Source organism: Humulus lupulus, chromosome 6 (genome assembly GCF_963169125.1).
Source record: "Humulus lupulus chromosome 6, drHumLupu1.1, whole genome shotgun sequence".
NCBI lineage: Eukaryota > Viridiplantae > Streptophyta > Magnoliopsida > Rosales > Cannabaceae > Humulus > Humulus lupulus.
Window position 1 is genome coordinate 158,388,528 of NC_084798.1, and position 16,422 is coordinate 158,404,949.

General features: G+C 46.5%; 1 protein-coding gene across 1 annotated transcript in view; it reads right to left on the minus strand.

Annotated features, from left to right (window-relative positions):
- Positions 1–347: 347 nt before the first annotated feature.
- Positions 348–16,422, minus strand: part of LOC133785595 (zinc finger BED domain-containing protein DAYSLEEPER-like) — a 30,819-nt gene continuing 14,744 nt past the window's right edge. Inside the window, exons 2-3 of the mRNA XM_062224814.1 lie at positions 6,486–6,576; positions 348–378 (exon numbers count right to left, since the gene is read on the minus strand). Of these exons, the coding sequence (XP_062080798.1) occupies positions 348–378; positions 6,486–6,576 (122 nt within the window). The remainder of the gene's footprint in view (positions 379–6,485; positions 6,577–16,422) is intronic.

The following is a 16,422-nucleotide window of genomic DNA, read 5'->3' on the forward strand; positions in this document are numbered from 1 at the left end:
TTCGTAGCTCAGTGGAGATGGTCTCCCTGTTTGGTTTAATAGTAAGGGATTGTACGAACTTGATTTTTGAATTTTTTAATGTGTTTTTTTTCATTTTGGTAAATGGTATGCGAATAGAGTAGCTCATTACTTTTTTCGAACTTCCAGTTCTTTTACAGATTGTAGTATAAGGGAGAATGATATTTCTCCGGAGTTGTGTTCTTTGCTAATGGTTGATATTCATTATTAATGAAGATGCATATTTATTAAAAAAACATTTAGTAATTATCATCCTAGAACAAGGGTAATTTAGATGATCAACAATGTAAAAGTGTACTTTTAAAATGAAGATATTGGGCTACTTGATGTCATTGTTTTGGACCATTTGCTATAATTTCTCTAAATTTAAAAAGTGAAAAGTAGAGAGAATGTTAAAATTTGGGTGTTCGGTATGAGAGAAAAATGAAGGAAAATAATAGAGATAGGATCTACCAAAATTATCTTTCCAAAAATAAAGAGAAAATGGAAGAGAGAAAATATCTTATTAAAGTATCAAATATCCTCATTTTTCTGTCCATTCCCCTTGTAATTGTAGGAGATTCCCATGAACAGTTTTTGGTAACCGTACATTAATATGGTAACTTACAAATTTGGATAACTTCCTATTTACATAAATACATGATTTCCTATTAAATTTATATTTGTTATATCAAATAATAAATACATAATAACATATGGCCCTTTATTAGGTGTAAGAAGAATCTCCAAGTCTTTGGGATCCTTCATTGTGTGTCATAGCCAGGCTTCCGCGAGCTGAACACATTCTTCGAGCTGGGTGTTGTAGGATCAATCTAAACTGACACGAGTCATGTTCAGAATTTCATGAAGGTGATGCATAAGAGGTGATCTGGAGAACACCTGGTTGTCGTAGGCTGTCAATTGACTCGAGCTGCTCACTCCAGAGTTGGCAAGATACTCTATATGTACGCTTTCTTCATACGCTAGTCTGCCAGCTGTACCCTGTGTTGAGTAATTCAGCTCGTATTTTTGGGGTACAACATCTTTCATATTTTCTTTTTTCTAGTATATATTTTTTTATATATTAGGTAAAAGCAGCGTGCAATGCACGTTTGCTTAGTTTTAAAGTTGTAAACATTGTCTATCATTTTGATAAAAACTGGTTCACTATTTTTAATATATATAATAGAATGAATTATAGTTCTATAGTATATATAAATATTTATATCAATAATCTCTACATATATGACATCTAAACACAACATTAACATAAATATATATTTATATAACTACATGACTGTAAATGTGGAAATTTCTCCTTGAGAATTCTATTCACGGATGAAGCTCTATACTACGAGCCACCTTCACTAGGCGAGGGCCCTCGGCCATTTTCCCATCCGAACTTCACCCTCGCTATGCGAGGGTCCCCAACTAGTCGTCCGCATGCGCCCCGTTCCATCAGGAATCAAGCCTCGCCTACACTCGGAGGAAGAATGTCAGCCTCGCTATGCGAGGGACCCTCGCTATGCGAGGGTGGGGGCTTTGTTGTGGCATCCGTGCTCCTAGCCTCGCGACGCTGTACCTGGAAGGAGGAGAGGCAGCCTCGCTATGCGAGGGACCCTCGCCATGCGAGGGACCCTCGCCATGCGAGGGTGCTACCTTGTTGCGACGCCCGTGCCATGCCCATACCTGAGGGAAAATGGCCAACCTCGCTATGCGAGGGTGTGGCCTTGCCACGGCGCTCTTGCTGCTAGCCTCGTGTCTATGCGATCCGCATAGGTCGGCCCTGACCCTTGGCACCTTGACTTCTCAGGACATGCATAGGTTGAAGCCTCCTTGGCATAGGCACGAGATCACTTGGGGGAACCTTGTTGATATGCCAAACGAACATGGAGCATTGAACGGGAATTGATGAGGACAACCGAGTACGGAACACGTGCGCTGACACGGGGTGTACGGTTATGGAAAGAACAGAGGCACGACCCTATGATCTGCGTCTGAAGAGTAGTGGCGGTACGAACCTGTACGAAGAGTGGTGGTACCACTTGGACACCCCCGACCATACGCCAGAGCCGACAGTACTATGTCCAAGGCCACGACTCTGACACCATCAGGGTAGACACCACTACGCCCTGAGCCACTACATTATCAGAGTACCTATGTACGTCCCTGTGGTCCGGGACTTGTTTGTATCCAGGGCAAATAGAGCCCCCCCTTATAAATAGGCTCCAACCCCTCAGGCTAAGGGGTTGGAAAACTGAATGTAAAAACGAGACTTAAGAAATATATGTTTCGGGTATTCATGGTTGCCTAAGTTTTCTCCTGTTGTTTAGAGTTCTTTCTATCTGATTCATAGCTTCCTATAGTATAGAGATCGAAGTTTTCTAACCATCAATTGTTGACGAGTTCTTACCGTCAACATTTTGGCGCCGTCTGTGGGAACGTAAGCACCAAGCTACTGTTCTGCCATTACTTCCGGCAAGGAGAAATGCCAAGACGTTCGAAGCGACTCAGGGAGCCTCAAGAGGTGGAGGTCCACCTTACCGGAGTCCAGCTGAAGGCCTCCATGAAGGATCCACCTCCACCCCGGGACGTAGAGCCCCCAAGGGACCCTGAGGTTCACGAGAATGACAAGGAGGCCTCGTCACCGGCCATCCCACACGGTGAAAGTCCTCCAAGGACAACTGCTGCACCACCCGGGAATGCCAACGAGTTCCCTCCTCCCAAACCACCACAAGTACCGAACTCCGGCCGGCAAGACCCGGGCCCCTCGACGCGTAGACACGATAAGCAACCCCGGGTCCATTTCGTGAGCTCGAGTTCCAAATCTCGTTTCTATGAAGAGGAGATTCGTGAACTGCACCGTAAAAACCAAAGACTAGAGACTACCCTAGAGAACATGCAGGAGGTGCTGAATGGCCTGTTGCAAGGTAAGTCGAACATGACCCTGCCCAAGAGGAAAGAGAAGGGTCGGGAAACCACTGTCCCAGTAGACGACGAGAGGACCAGACACTCCACCAGCAACACCCCCAGGGAGAAGCCGCAGGAGCGTCCCGGACCGTCGAGGCCACCCCAGGGGCCAAGGCAAGGGAACAATGGTGGCTCTCGCAATGACATCGAGGTCACCTCAAAGAGGACTACCCCTCCTACTGTCCCTCGGGACGGCGAAGGAAAGGAAGGTGTCGACCCGTCCATGTTGAGAGACTCCCTGAGGAAGAAGAGGCAAGACCTCGATACAGAGATGAAGATCCTGCGGAGTAAGATTGTTACCGCGTCTGGAGGGCAAAGCCTTGAGGAGGAGTTCGACTATGAATCACCCTTCACCAAAGATATCCAAGCCATCCGACTCCCAGCCAACTTCAAGGAGCCTCATATGACCCCGTATGAAGGAAGCACCGACCCCAAGTACCACCTAGAACCATTCAATGACTTGATGAAATTAAGAGGGATAAGTAGCCGGGCTAGATGCCACTGTTTCGCAGTCACGCTGAAAGGACCCGCATACAAATGGTTTAAGAGACTTCGGCCGGGATCCGTCAGGTCTTGGCAACAGTTTTCAGATGAGTTTCTCCAACAACATCATGCCGTGCGTGATTATACTATGCCGGGCACCAGCCTCGCCAATGTAAAACAGGGCGAAAATGAGAGTCTAAAAAGCTACATTCACAGGTTCAACATGGAAGCAGCCAAAGTGGGGAGCTTGACCCGCAGAGAGTTAAAAATGGCTATCACTGCCGGGGTGCTTCCGGGAAGCAAATTGTGGGATAATATGCTCAAAAGGGAAGTCACAGACCTAGATGACTTCTACGAGAGAGCGCAGAAGTATATTCGTGTAGAGGATGGCCACGTGAACTTAAAGGCAGGAAAGTGTGAGTCCACCGCAAAGCCCCCGACTAACGAAGGGTCGAATGGTGCAAAGAAGAAGAGGGCGTACGAAGGGCCGAGGGATGATCAACATAGAAAGCCCAAGCGGGGAAGCGACCCTAGGAAAACGGCTTATACCTTCTATACAGACCTGACGGATACAAGGGAGCATATCTACCTCACCAACGAGAGGCGGGTTCCCTTCAAGAAGCCCCCACCAATGAGGAAGGATCGGTCCCAGAGGGATCCAAATAGATACTGTCAATACCACAAGGATATTGGTCACACCACAGCAGAGTGTATTCATTTGAAAGAAGAAATTGAAGAGCTCATCCGCAGGGGGCACCTAGGCCGATATGTTAGGAAAGAAAGGCCAAAGTCGGAGGATGAACCAATAATATCTAAGACGCAAAGAGAAGCTCCAGAGATCCAGGGAGAAGTAAGAACTATTTTTGGAGGTCCGGGGCTTGGGGGAAACTCCCGGAAAGGATGAGATAGGACCCCTAGAGAAGCCAGGCGAAGTCCACCACCTTGTGTCATGAGTCTGGAACAGCGCCCCCTGAAAAGCTTTAAAGGAGAAAATGACTCGATCACCTTTACAGAGGAGGATGCACGAGGGGTGCACTTCCCCCATAATGATCCTCTGGTGTTGACAATCCAGTTGGCCAACCTACGAGTGCATCGGATCCTCGTAGACAATGGAAGTTCCGTAGATATCTTATATCGCCCCGCCTTGGAGAAGATGGGCTTGGGCATCAGGCACTTGAAGCCTTGTCAATCCACCTTATACGGGTTCGCAGGGAACTCGATGCAACCCTTAGGGGTGATCGAATTAGCACTCACCATGGGAGAACAACCCCGACAGACCACGATCATGACAAACTTCGTCGTAGTAGACTGTGCTTCGGCTTTCAATGCGGTATTGGGGAGGCCATCCCTAAGAGAATTGAAAGCAATCACTTCAATATATCACCTCACCGTCAAGTTCCCAACTCCTGGTGGGGTAGCAGGCATGAAGGGAGAACAAAGAGAGGCTAGAGAGTGTTATAACACCACCCTTCACACTTCTGCGAAACTGCGAGAACCGATGACGATGGTGGTGCATGGGGGCACAGACCCACAGGAACTAGATCCCAGAATCGTGAAGGACCCAACCGGGTAGCAGTAAGGCTCCCACGCCTGATGCAGGTAGTAGCTATGTTTAGTTTGTTGCAGGGTATGCTATTTTAGTAGACGAGAATCAAAGAGGTTACCTAGATAACCTCCCAAGTAGATGTAAGCCTTTTATCTATTTATATATCGTTGTAATCTGACTACTATGAATGAAATTGTTTTCCGCTTCGTATGTTACTTACTTCTTTGTGCAAGCATCAACTAAAGTCCCCGCCAAGATAAATCTCACCAGGTACTTGGGGGGTAGGACGAAAAAAGTAAACAAAAAAAAAAATCTCTTATATTCAAAAGGATTAGCTACCCTTATGAATATCAAGGGAGCAGTTAAAAAAGAATAACCCCCAACGAAAGGCCGACACCCCAAGAGGTGAGGCTGTAAGGAGGGAATCACCCGATAAGTCTAGATCGGCCATTAAGCCAGCTAGCCCAAAAAGGGTCTTACAAGGGACCCTTGGAAAAAAATAGTACTATGTATAAGGACGAGAAGGACGCTTCTCGCAAAAAAGTAATAAGCGCGCGCAAAGAACATAAAAGGACCACAACAGCCCAATGGGTTAACGTTTCCTTACAAGTATAATCAAGGTGCACCAGAAAGATTATCTTCATCAAATCAAAGAAAAACATATAGCCCACGAACAACAGTAATAAGAGGGACTTGCCAGAGCCCCTTAAATTTGATAAAAACAAAAAACAAAAAGAGAAGAAGTGGTGCAAGGGATTACACACCCAAGGCATACATAGACTGAGTACAAGGGGACCTACAAATCTCCACCTCGACCCTACCACTCAGAAATCCTCTCGACGGCATAGTCCCCAAAAGAAGATAAGTCAACAGTGGGATTAGTCCTCCAGAAAGCATGCAACGTTTTATCGATTATGCGATCCTCAACGGTCATAAGCTCAGCTTCGAGCACAGCGATCCTCCCGTTCAGAGTTTGGACGGTAGCCTCCAGCTGAATGTTGGCATGAGAGGTTGATGCAGCCCGGGCCAAGGCGGTATCCCTCTGGCATACCGCCTCGGCCAATTGACTTGACAAGGTATCCTTTGCAGTCTGAGCCACCGATAGGTTCCCCAGTGCCTCCTCAAGCTCGTGTTGCAACCGTTGGGTTGATGAAGAGTGGGAGGCAAGCAGTCGATGGTTCAAAATGGAAGCCTATGTGAGGGCGAGAATATAAAGCAAAGCCTCAAGGGTTAGACGATATGCCAGAAATAATATAAAAAGTATATATATGGCCAGAACAAATGAATAAACCAAGTATCGCGACAATTACCTGCAGGGAGGCTCGCGTGTAGGCGCTCTCTAGCTGAGCCTCAGGGACATCGTGTAGCGTCCCCCATTCACCTTTGGGAAAGTTTCCTAAGTGATGGATTATGGCTTCCCCATATTGGCTCGCCAGAGGATGATCTCCAGGAATAGAAACATGAGCTGGGCCGGGAGAGGCGTGAGTACCTGCCGAGGCCCGCTTTGGCAAGGAGGGGGACCGGGTAGGCCCCGACCCATCTGCAGTAGTGCGGGGGGCAGAAGAGTGTGGAGTCGCTTCCTGGGGTAAAGAGACTCCTGTGGAGGCCCACCTAGGAGGCCCCCTCGGGGGTGAAGGAACCCCATCAAAAGAAGGAATGACAAAATTCCTTCTAGGCACAGAGGGGCAAGGGGCAGGGGCATCGAAGGAAAACTCGCCGCCAGGCGTTAAAGGCGACATCCGAGAGGTAGCACCGCCAATGTGACAGTCATCAGCTATACCCTTAGCCCTGCCAGCAACAGAGTACAAGCAGGAGTAGTTCTCAGACACCACAGTCTCCTCAACGTCCATATGGTCACCCGGGGAGTAGACATAGTCCCTATCGGCCGCTTCATCATAATTCCTTTCATCATCACCATATACCCACGGACTCTCAAGTACGGATGCCGCTGGGGGTAAATCAACAGAGTCGGGTGACGCGGGGCGCGGATCCTCAAATTCAGGGGAGATGGAGCATAAGGTAACTTTCTGGTCCGGGGTCAGTAGCCCGCACAAGTGGAGATTGCTCTCTGTGAAAAGGGCGCTGGCTTGTTTGCATGCCTTCGGCATAGCCAGGATTTGTATTACCCGATCATGAGCCGCCCGTTTCAAGTTGGGACCAACGACCCCCAAGAGACCTGCCATCAAATGAAAGAAAATAACCACAGTTACAAGGACTATAAAAAAAGAAAAAGAGAGGTCGAATAATAAGAGAAATTCTTGGTATATGGGGTCAAGGTGAGGATAGCCTTACGTGGGGTGTTGAAGCTAGAATACCGGGTCTGCCCACTGTAAGTATAGAAGTAGTCTGACTTCCACGCCCCCCTATTGGAAATAGATCCCTCCAAGAGGGAACTCCCTTTAAGGGCCGCGACTTTCTGGAGTTGGTAGAACCCGGGGGCTGATGTATTCTCCCTCAGGGTGAAGAAGTAATGAACCTCACTTGTGGAAGGCCCCCTAGAGTACACCTGATGGTACAACACATACAAACAGCTGAGCATCACCCAGGAGTTGGGGGACAATTGTAGTGGCGCCAATTCAAAGTAGTCCAGCACTTTGATGAAGAAAGAGTGGTGTGGCAGAGCTCCACCAGATCGGATTATGGCATCACTAAATGCCACGAACCCCTTTTGCGGTGCAGACGCGCGTTCCTTGCGCTTTGGTATAGCGAACTTGAGGTTCAAGGGTAACTTATGGGCTTTCAGCATGTTGCCCAATTTCTTTAGGGTAACGGTAGACCTTCCAACTTCATCAGAAGTGTCCAAGACTCTCTTCGGCATCTCGGGTACCTGGACAAAGTAAGGCAGTTTATGAGCAACAGACTTTCTTAGGGTCCTAGAAGATCCCCCACATGTCCTATGTCTACCAGCTCTTTGCTTGACCCTAGGGCGCAAGACAGGGGATAGGAGAGGGAACACGGGCGGCACCATGGAAAGGAACTCCGGCTCAACCAATTCATGTCTACCGCCTTCAAAGGAGGAATCCACGTAATCGGGAGACTCGTCACGACAAAAGGAAAAAGGCTCAGGGGGCAAGTTTTCTTCTAGGCAAGCAATTTCGGAAAGGCAATCCTGGAGGGTTGATTATAGCTGGGAAATGTATGTCGCTTGCCGGGGGAAGAGATCAGAACCCGCGTCCCCGGGATGGGATTCTATCTCCCTCTCTAGACAGTACGCCTTATGTCTAAGGTAAGATAGTCTCTTGAGGTAGAGCGCCCGCACACCCCCGCGGTTAGAGGGTTTACATGCGTCGACCTCCGAGTCGGAGGAGGACAACTCAATAAATTCAACATTAGATGGACCTTCGGGACATCGCCTAGACGCCATGGACAAGCTAAGACTCGAGGGCGTGTACACATAAGGGCGACTCAATATCTACAACACGGGTGTGAGGGTATAAGAAAAGGGCCGGTGTATGGGTACTGGAAAGGCTATGCGAAGAAAATGCTAAACTCTGAAGGTTGAGTGTCATGCAACCATCAATTCTACCCTCGTATAATCAATGCAAAACAAAAGGGAGAAGAGATGAAGGAGACATACCTGTGGGAATACGAAGCTGAGGGGATGCAAGGACAGACTTACGAAGGAGCAGGAGCAAGACCGTAGGAGCGAGGTAATGCCCAGCGTCACCACGAAGCTAAAGAGAAAAAAAATTTATTAAAACAAAACAAAGAAAAAAAAGAGAAAAGAAAGGAGAATGGAAATAAAAGAAGGGGTACCTCAAAAATGCTTCTATGAAGGATAGAACCTTGGAGCTCTTGGAAGAGGCTTAGAGGGAATACCACTAGGCTAAGCAAGTCTTTGTGTAGAGAAGTGGTTTCAAGCCTTGGAGTATTTATAGGGAAAGTCAATGCTCCCTAGCCCTTGGATCTATTTCCCTATAAATGGTGGAGATCAAGAGTATGGGTAACCTTGGGATCCGCGATGGAGGATGATTGGTCCTTATGCAATCTTAGGATCTTTCATGGATCCCCCAAGTGTTGGGTGACTTTTGTGTTTCTTTGGACACTAAAAAGAAACACAACCCCAAGCCTCACCTCATGCTTCTTCAAAAGGCGTTGGAAAAATTGCCAAGGCAAAATCCCCCAAGATTGGCCGTGCATGTCAAGCAAGAGAAGTGGAGAGAGTCTACAAACACACTTAAAAGTGTACTTATAGACTCGGGGGGAAGTGTAAATGTGGAAATTTCTCCTTGAGAATTCTATTCACGGATGAAGCTCTATACTACGAGCCACCTTCACTAGGCGAGGGCCCTCGGCCACTTGCCCATCCGAACTTCACCCTCGCTATGCGAGGGTCCCCAACTGGTCGTCCGCATGCGCCCCATTCCATCAGGCATCAAGCCTCGCCTACACTCGGAGGAAGAATGTCAGCCTCGCTATGCGAGGGTGGGGGCTTTGTTGTGGCATCCGTGCTCCTAGCCTCGCGACGCTGCACCTGGAAGGAGGAGAGGCAGCCTCGCACGGCGAGGGTCCCTCGCCGTGCGAGGGACCCTCGCCGTGCGAGGGTGCTACCTTGTTGCGACGCCCGTGCCATGCCCATACCTGAGGGAAAAGGGCCAGCCTCGCTATGCGAGGGTGTGGCCTTGCCACAGCGCTCTTGCTGCTAGCCTCGTGTCTATGCGATCCGCATAGGCCGGCCCTGACCCTTGGCACCTTGACTTCTCAGGACATGCATAGGTTGAAGCCTCCTTGGCATAGGCACGAGATCACTTGGGGGAACCTTGTTGATATGCCAAACGAACATGGAGCATTGAACGGGAATTGATGAGGACAACTGATTACGGAACACGTGCGCTGACACGGGGTGTACGGTTATGGAAAGAACAGAGGCACGACCCTATGATCTGCGTCTGAGGAGTAGTGGCGGTACGGACCTGTACGAAGAGTGGTGGTACCACTTGGACACCCCCGACCATACGCCAGAGTCGACAGTACTATGTCCAAGGCCACGACTCTGACACCATCAGGGTAGACACCACTACGCCCTGAGCCACTACATTATCAGAGTACCTATGTACGTCCCTGTGGTCCGGGACTTGTTTGTATCCAGGGCCAATAGAGCCCCCCCTTATAAATAGGCTCCAACCCCTCAGGCTAAGGGGTTGGAAAACTGAATGTAAAAACGAGACTTAAGAAATATATGTTTCTGGTATTCATGGTTGCCGAAGTTTTCTCCTATTGTTTAGAGTTCTTTCTGTCTGATTCATAGCTTCCTATAGTATAGAGATCGAAGTTTTCTAACCATCAATCGTTGACGAGTTCTTACCGTCAACAATGACATATACATATATATAAATTACAATAATATTTAAAAAGAAATTAATAATAGAAATAAAATAATAAGAAAAGAAAAAGTCATAGTGTAGACATTAATATATATCGATCAACTATTTTTAGTTTCTAATGTATCTCGCAATGTCCTTTGATGAATTTGATGAGGAAATAATGCTTTAATCACTTGATAAAAAACAAACTATCACACAAATTTATAAGATAAAAAATGATATGTATGCATTTATTATTTTTTAAATAAATATTATTTAATTATTTTAATTATCTTAAAAATATCGTATTTTAATTAATTAATTATTTTTAAATTTAAGTTTGTTTTAGTTTTTGAATTTGACAGGGATAACAAAATATTATATATTATATGTTTAATATAATATTAAGTTTAAGTTCAATTAAATTTTATTTAAGTTATAAAATATATGATTTTATTATTTTTAAATAATTATCATTGTAAAATATCTCAATAACATCTTATTTTAATTTGTTTAATTATTTATTTAATTAATTTTATTTAAATTTAAGTCATGTTTACAATCTAACGTTAAATATAAGAATATTATCTTAAATATAAGATTATTCTGTTAAAGTTAACGAAAAAAAATAAAAAACTGTTAAAACAAAAAATTTCCATTATATACACACTTATTATATAGAATAGATATTTGGGATTTGAGCCCCTCCCTCTCCAACATGTTTTTTCACACCCAATTTGTTACACCTAGATTTCGAGCCTTGAGAGTTGTGATCTCGAAAGCTGGATTCGTCAGGTGTGAGCTCGCAATATCTAGAATACATGGTCGTAACCTAGATACCGGACCTTCAAAGCAGGTGGCAACCTCGAAGATGGGCGGCCTCGAAGAACATCGGAGTACGTCCATTTTCAGATGACCTAGGATCAAGTGGCCCGAGCTTGGCATGAGTGTAAGCTCGGGGTAAGGCGGCCTTGGTGGTACTTACTCTCTCCAAACTGATTTTGGGGAAACAAGACAACTTGTACTTCGCTCAGAGACTTAGACGGACATGATGCTGATTGCTGATCTCGAACGGCTTAATAGGTCACTTGAAGAGACACAGTCCATGCATTCAAGAGATATTACTGTTGTAACTTCCCTACAATAAAGAGATATTTATTAATCAGTTACAAGCCCCCTGGTCTTCAGATGACGTTTCCTTGTATATAGGAGTTACAGGCTTTAAAGCCATTAAATTTATTAATATACAGGATAACTTCCCAAAACGTGTGGGATAGTATTATGAGATTTTCTCTATAAATAGAGAAGTCATATACCTTTGTAAAGGACCGAAATTTTGTGGTTTTGAGAGAAACTCAGGAGAATTCATCCCTGAAGGATTTCTAGAAATTTCCTAAGTTCTAATAAAAAAGACTCGTGGACTAGGCAGAGTTAACTGCTGAACCATGTAAAAAACTCTCCTTATTTTATTGTGTTTTTCTGGCCATAATTCTTTACTGTTTATGTGCTCTACATTTTAAGTTGACGAAAAACGACGTCAACAGTTTGGTTCTTTCATTGAGAGCCTTAAGCAGTACGATCCCTGAACAGTTATGGCCGCAAACGATCAAAACGTTCCTGAAGAAAACTATCCAAGACGCCCTGGGAAGCAGCCAATGGTAAACCCAAATATTGAAGAGAGAAGCGAGTCCTCCGATTCTCAGGGACCTCCAGCCCCAAGGGATGAGGATATGTACTACAATCCTGAACGATACGTCCCCATTGTGGAACTTGAAAACCGACAGCTGAAAAAATAATTGGCTGAAGCCAATAAGCGGAATGAGGAGTTGGCTAGGTTAGCCACAGAGGCTCAGGCGGCTTAGCCCCCACCTCCGCTTAAGAACCAAGCCCCTCCTCCGAGGGACGTGCATGTTCCTCCCCGCAGGCCTCGTGGACGTCCTCGAAAAAATGCTGCCACGAGGAGGCCAGAGCAACCTCCGGCACCAACAGAGCAATCCACTCCTCCGAGACCCCGAAGAAGTACCCGAGCTAGGGCTCCGGTTAATTCAACTGCAGAGGTACCAGCGGGAACTGGGAATAACCGAGCCCCTACAGAGGCTCTGACTCAAATCCCTGGTAACACGCAGAATGCAACCGACCTGTCTCGGGCAAACTCCGGACCGTCTAGGCCTCGAAATGGGTGGCAGCCACCATCACCCATACGTTTCCCTCCATCGCCTATAAGATACCCTTCACCACCTCGCAGGAATGCTCAACCAGTTCGAGATGATGAAGAAAGACGTGCATGAAGGAGGCAAGGCAGCAGAGAAGCCTTCAGGGAGCGGAGAGGCGCCCAATCTACAAGAAGTCAAATGTCCTGGTCTCGCACTGCAGAGACGAGGCAGCATGAAAGAGACCCATCTCGAAATAATTATGTGACGAGTCTTACCTGTGTAGGGTCCATCGAACTCCCAGTAACCTTGGGAGACTACCCGGTCTCGGTGACCAAGATGACGGAGTTCGTGGTAGTGGACCTGCCATCAGCCTACAACGTGCTGCTCGGGAGACCCGCCCTAATAGGGCTGGGGGCAGTCTCGTCTGTAAGGCATCTGGCCATCAAGTTCCTGACTTCTAGTGGCATCGGGACGCTGAAGGGAGATCAGTTAGCTGGAAGGGAATGTTATAGCATTTCCATAAGAGGAAAGAAACAGGAGAGTGAGCAAACACTCGTCGTTATCCAGAATAAGGACGGGACAATCTTAGAGATAGACGAAGAGATCGACCCAAGAGTGGAGGAAAGAGCTGACCTCGAGCCATTAGAAGAGCTCGAAAGTGTCAGGCTCGAAGAGTCAGATCCATCGAGAACGATAAAGGTCGAGAAACACCTACGCGAAGAAACTAAATAGCAATTAATTTGGTTTCTGAAGAGAAACCAGGATGTCTTTGCATGGTCACATTCGGACATGGTAGGAATAAGTCCAAATGTTGTGAGCCATGCGTTAAATATCGATAAAAGCTTCCCACCGAAGCAACTAAAGCGAAGACAGCTGGACGGCGATAGAAAGAAGGCACTGAAAGAGGAAGTCGACAGGTTAAAAGCAAACTGATTCATTAGGGATACTTTTTACCCCAATTTGGTAGCCAATCCGGTACTGGTTCCGAAGCCCAATGGGACGTGGCGAACCTTCATCGACTATTTAGATCTCAATAAGGCCTGTCCAAAAGACTGTTTTCCCTTACCACGGATTGACCAGCTCGTGGATGCCACGGTAGGGCATGGACTGATGTCATTCATGGATGCCTATTCTGGATATAACCAGATTGCCATGCATGCCCCTGACCAAGAACATACGAGCTTCATAACGGACAAGGGATTATATTGTTATAATGTCATGCCATTCAGGCTCAAAAATGCTGGGGCCACATACCAGCAGCTCGTGAACATGATGTTTTCGGAGCAAATAGGGAACAACATGGAAGTTTATGTTGATGACATGTTAGTCAAGTCCCAACTTAATGATAATCATGTTGATGATCTCGAAGAATGCTTTGCCGTGCTCCGGAAGTATAACATGAAGCTTAACCCTCAGAAATGCACCTTTGGGGTATCTTCAGGAAAATTCCTGGGTTTCATCATAAACGCTCGTGGAATAGAAGCTAACCCAGACAAGATCCAGGCCCTGATTGACATGCCCTCACCTCGAAGACACAAAGATGTCCAAAGTTTGACCGGCAGGATGGCGGCACTAAGTAGGTTTATCTCGAAATCTACAGACCGTTGTCTTCCGTTTTTCAACCTATTGAGGGGAGGCAAGAAATTTGAATGGACGGAAGAGTGGGAGTTAGCCTTCCAGGAGCTTAAAAAGCACCTCGCAGAACCCCCCATCTTATCAAAACCTATTACGGGAGACGTGCTATATTTATATCTCGCCACTACCGAGCACGCCATAAGTGCAGTGCTCGTGCGAGAGGAAGGAAAGGTGCAGAGGCCCGTATATTACGTCAGTAAAAGATTACTGAGGGTAGAGTCGAGATACCCCTTGATGGAAAAGCTAGCTCTCAGCTTAATTCATTCATCTCGAAAACTTCGTCCCTACTTTCAGGCCCACCCCATCCATGTATTAACTGATCAATCACTAAGACAAGTCTTGTCTAAGCCGGAGGCTTCAGGTCGACTTCTTAAATGGGCAGTTGAACTCGGGCAATTTGAGATCACCTACCACCCAAGGACGACCATCAGGGCACAAGCCTTGGCAGACTTTATAGTGGAATGTACTGGCATGACCAACGATGAAGTTATAACCCCGGCCCACGAGCTGTGGAAACTTTACGTCGATGGGTCATCTAATGAAAATGGATTCGGGGCAGGAGTCATTTTGATCACTCCCGCAGGAAGCAGATTCCATTTTTCCTTAAGATTCGACTTCAACACATCAAATAACGAGGCTGAATACGAGGCTTTACTGGCGGGACTTCGTATAGCCAAGGAGCTCAATGCTAAAGCAATACATTGTTACAGCGACTCCCAGCTAGTAGTTAACCAAATTTTGGGAGAATACCAGGCTCGTGGCACGAAAATGGCAGCTTACTTAGAAAAGGCAAAGTCAATGTTGGAACATTTCGAGTTTTACGCGATCGAACAGGTCCCCCGAGAACAAAACTCGAATGCAGATGCCTTAGCTCGGCTCGCTACTTCCACCGAGAATGATGAGCTAAATGTTGTGCCAATTGAACATCTCTCGGCACCTAGTATTAATGAGCCAGAGCTAGAAGACGTGTGTATGATCGACTCCGAGCCTACCTGGATGAATCCAATAGTCGAATATCTCGAGACCGACATCCTTCCAAAAGATCGGAACCAGGCTCGAAAGTTGATGTATCAAATCCCCCGTTACACCATCATGGATGGCAGGCTGTATAGAAGGGGATATTCCATGCCATTACTTCGGTGTGTGACTCCACCCGAAGCCAAGAAAATCATTGAAGAAATTCACGAAGGGTTCTGTGGAGACCATACTGGGGGGCATAACCTGTCCAAGAAAATCATACGCCAAGGTTATTTCTGGCCTACCATCAAGTCGGATTCTTTCGAGTACGTAAAGAAATGTGATAAGTGCCAACGATTCACCACGATTCCTCAAGCTCCACCATCCGAGCTGACCATGATGACCTCCCCATGGCCGTTTGCGGTATGGGGAATCAACCTCATAGGCTCTCTCCCAACTGGCAAGGGCGGAGTGAAGTATGTTGTAGTCGCCGTAGACTACTTCACGAAGTGGACGGAAGCAGAACCGTTAGCAAATATAACCTCCAAAAAAGTCCTTGACTTTGTAGTGAAGAACATTATATGTCGATATGGGATGCCGAGGAAAATTGTATCCGACAACGGAACCCAGTTCGATAGCAATCTGTTCACCAACTTTTGCGAAAAAAATGGAATAATAAAGAGTTTTTCGTCAGTAGCTCATCCCCAGGAAAATGGCCAGGTCGAAGCTGTAAACAAAACTCTCAAGAGTTCGCTGATGAAAAAGTTGGAAGAAGCAAAGGGACGATGGCCCGAAGAATTGCCCCAGGTCCTATGGGGATATAGGACTACAACTCGAACATCGACGGGGCATACCCCGTTCTCTCTGGCGTACGGTTGCGAGGCTATGTTGCCAGTTGAGGTCGAAATTCCTACAGTTTGAGCCCACGCTTATGACCAAGCCTCGAACCACACTCAGCTCGAAGAAACCCTAGACCTGATCAAAGAAAGAAGGAACGAAACTTGGCTAAGAAATGCTCCATACCAACAGTGAGCTACCAGGAACTTTAACAAGAGGGTTCGAGATCAAAAATTTGGTGTGGGAGATTTGGTGCTAAGGCGTGTATTTTTGGCAACGCGAGATCCAACAGCTGGCGTGCTCGGGCCAAATTGGGAAGGACCCTACCAAGTAGAGTCAGTCATCCGACCCGGTGTCTACAAGTTAGCGAGATTGGATGGGATCCTAGTACCGCGAGCATGGAATGGCGAACACCTAAGACCTTACTATCAATAGTGTAGGAAGGATGTTGCCTGTAACCATGCTTGTTTATCCGTACTATTTTGCCTACTTTTGGATTTTGTCAAATAAAGATGTATTTCGTCTAATATGGCTTATTTTT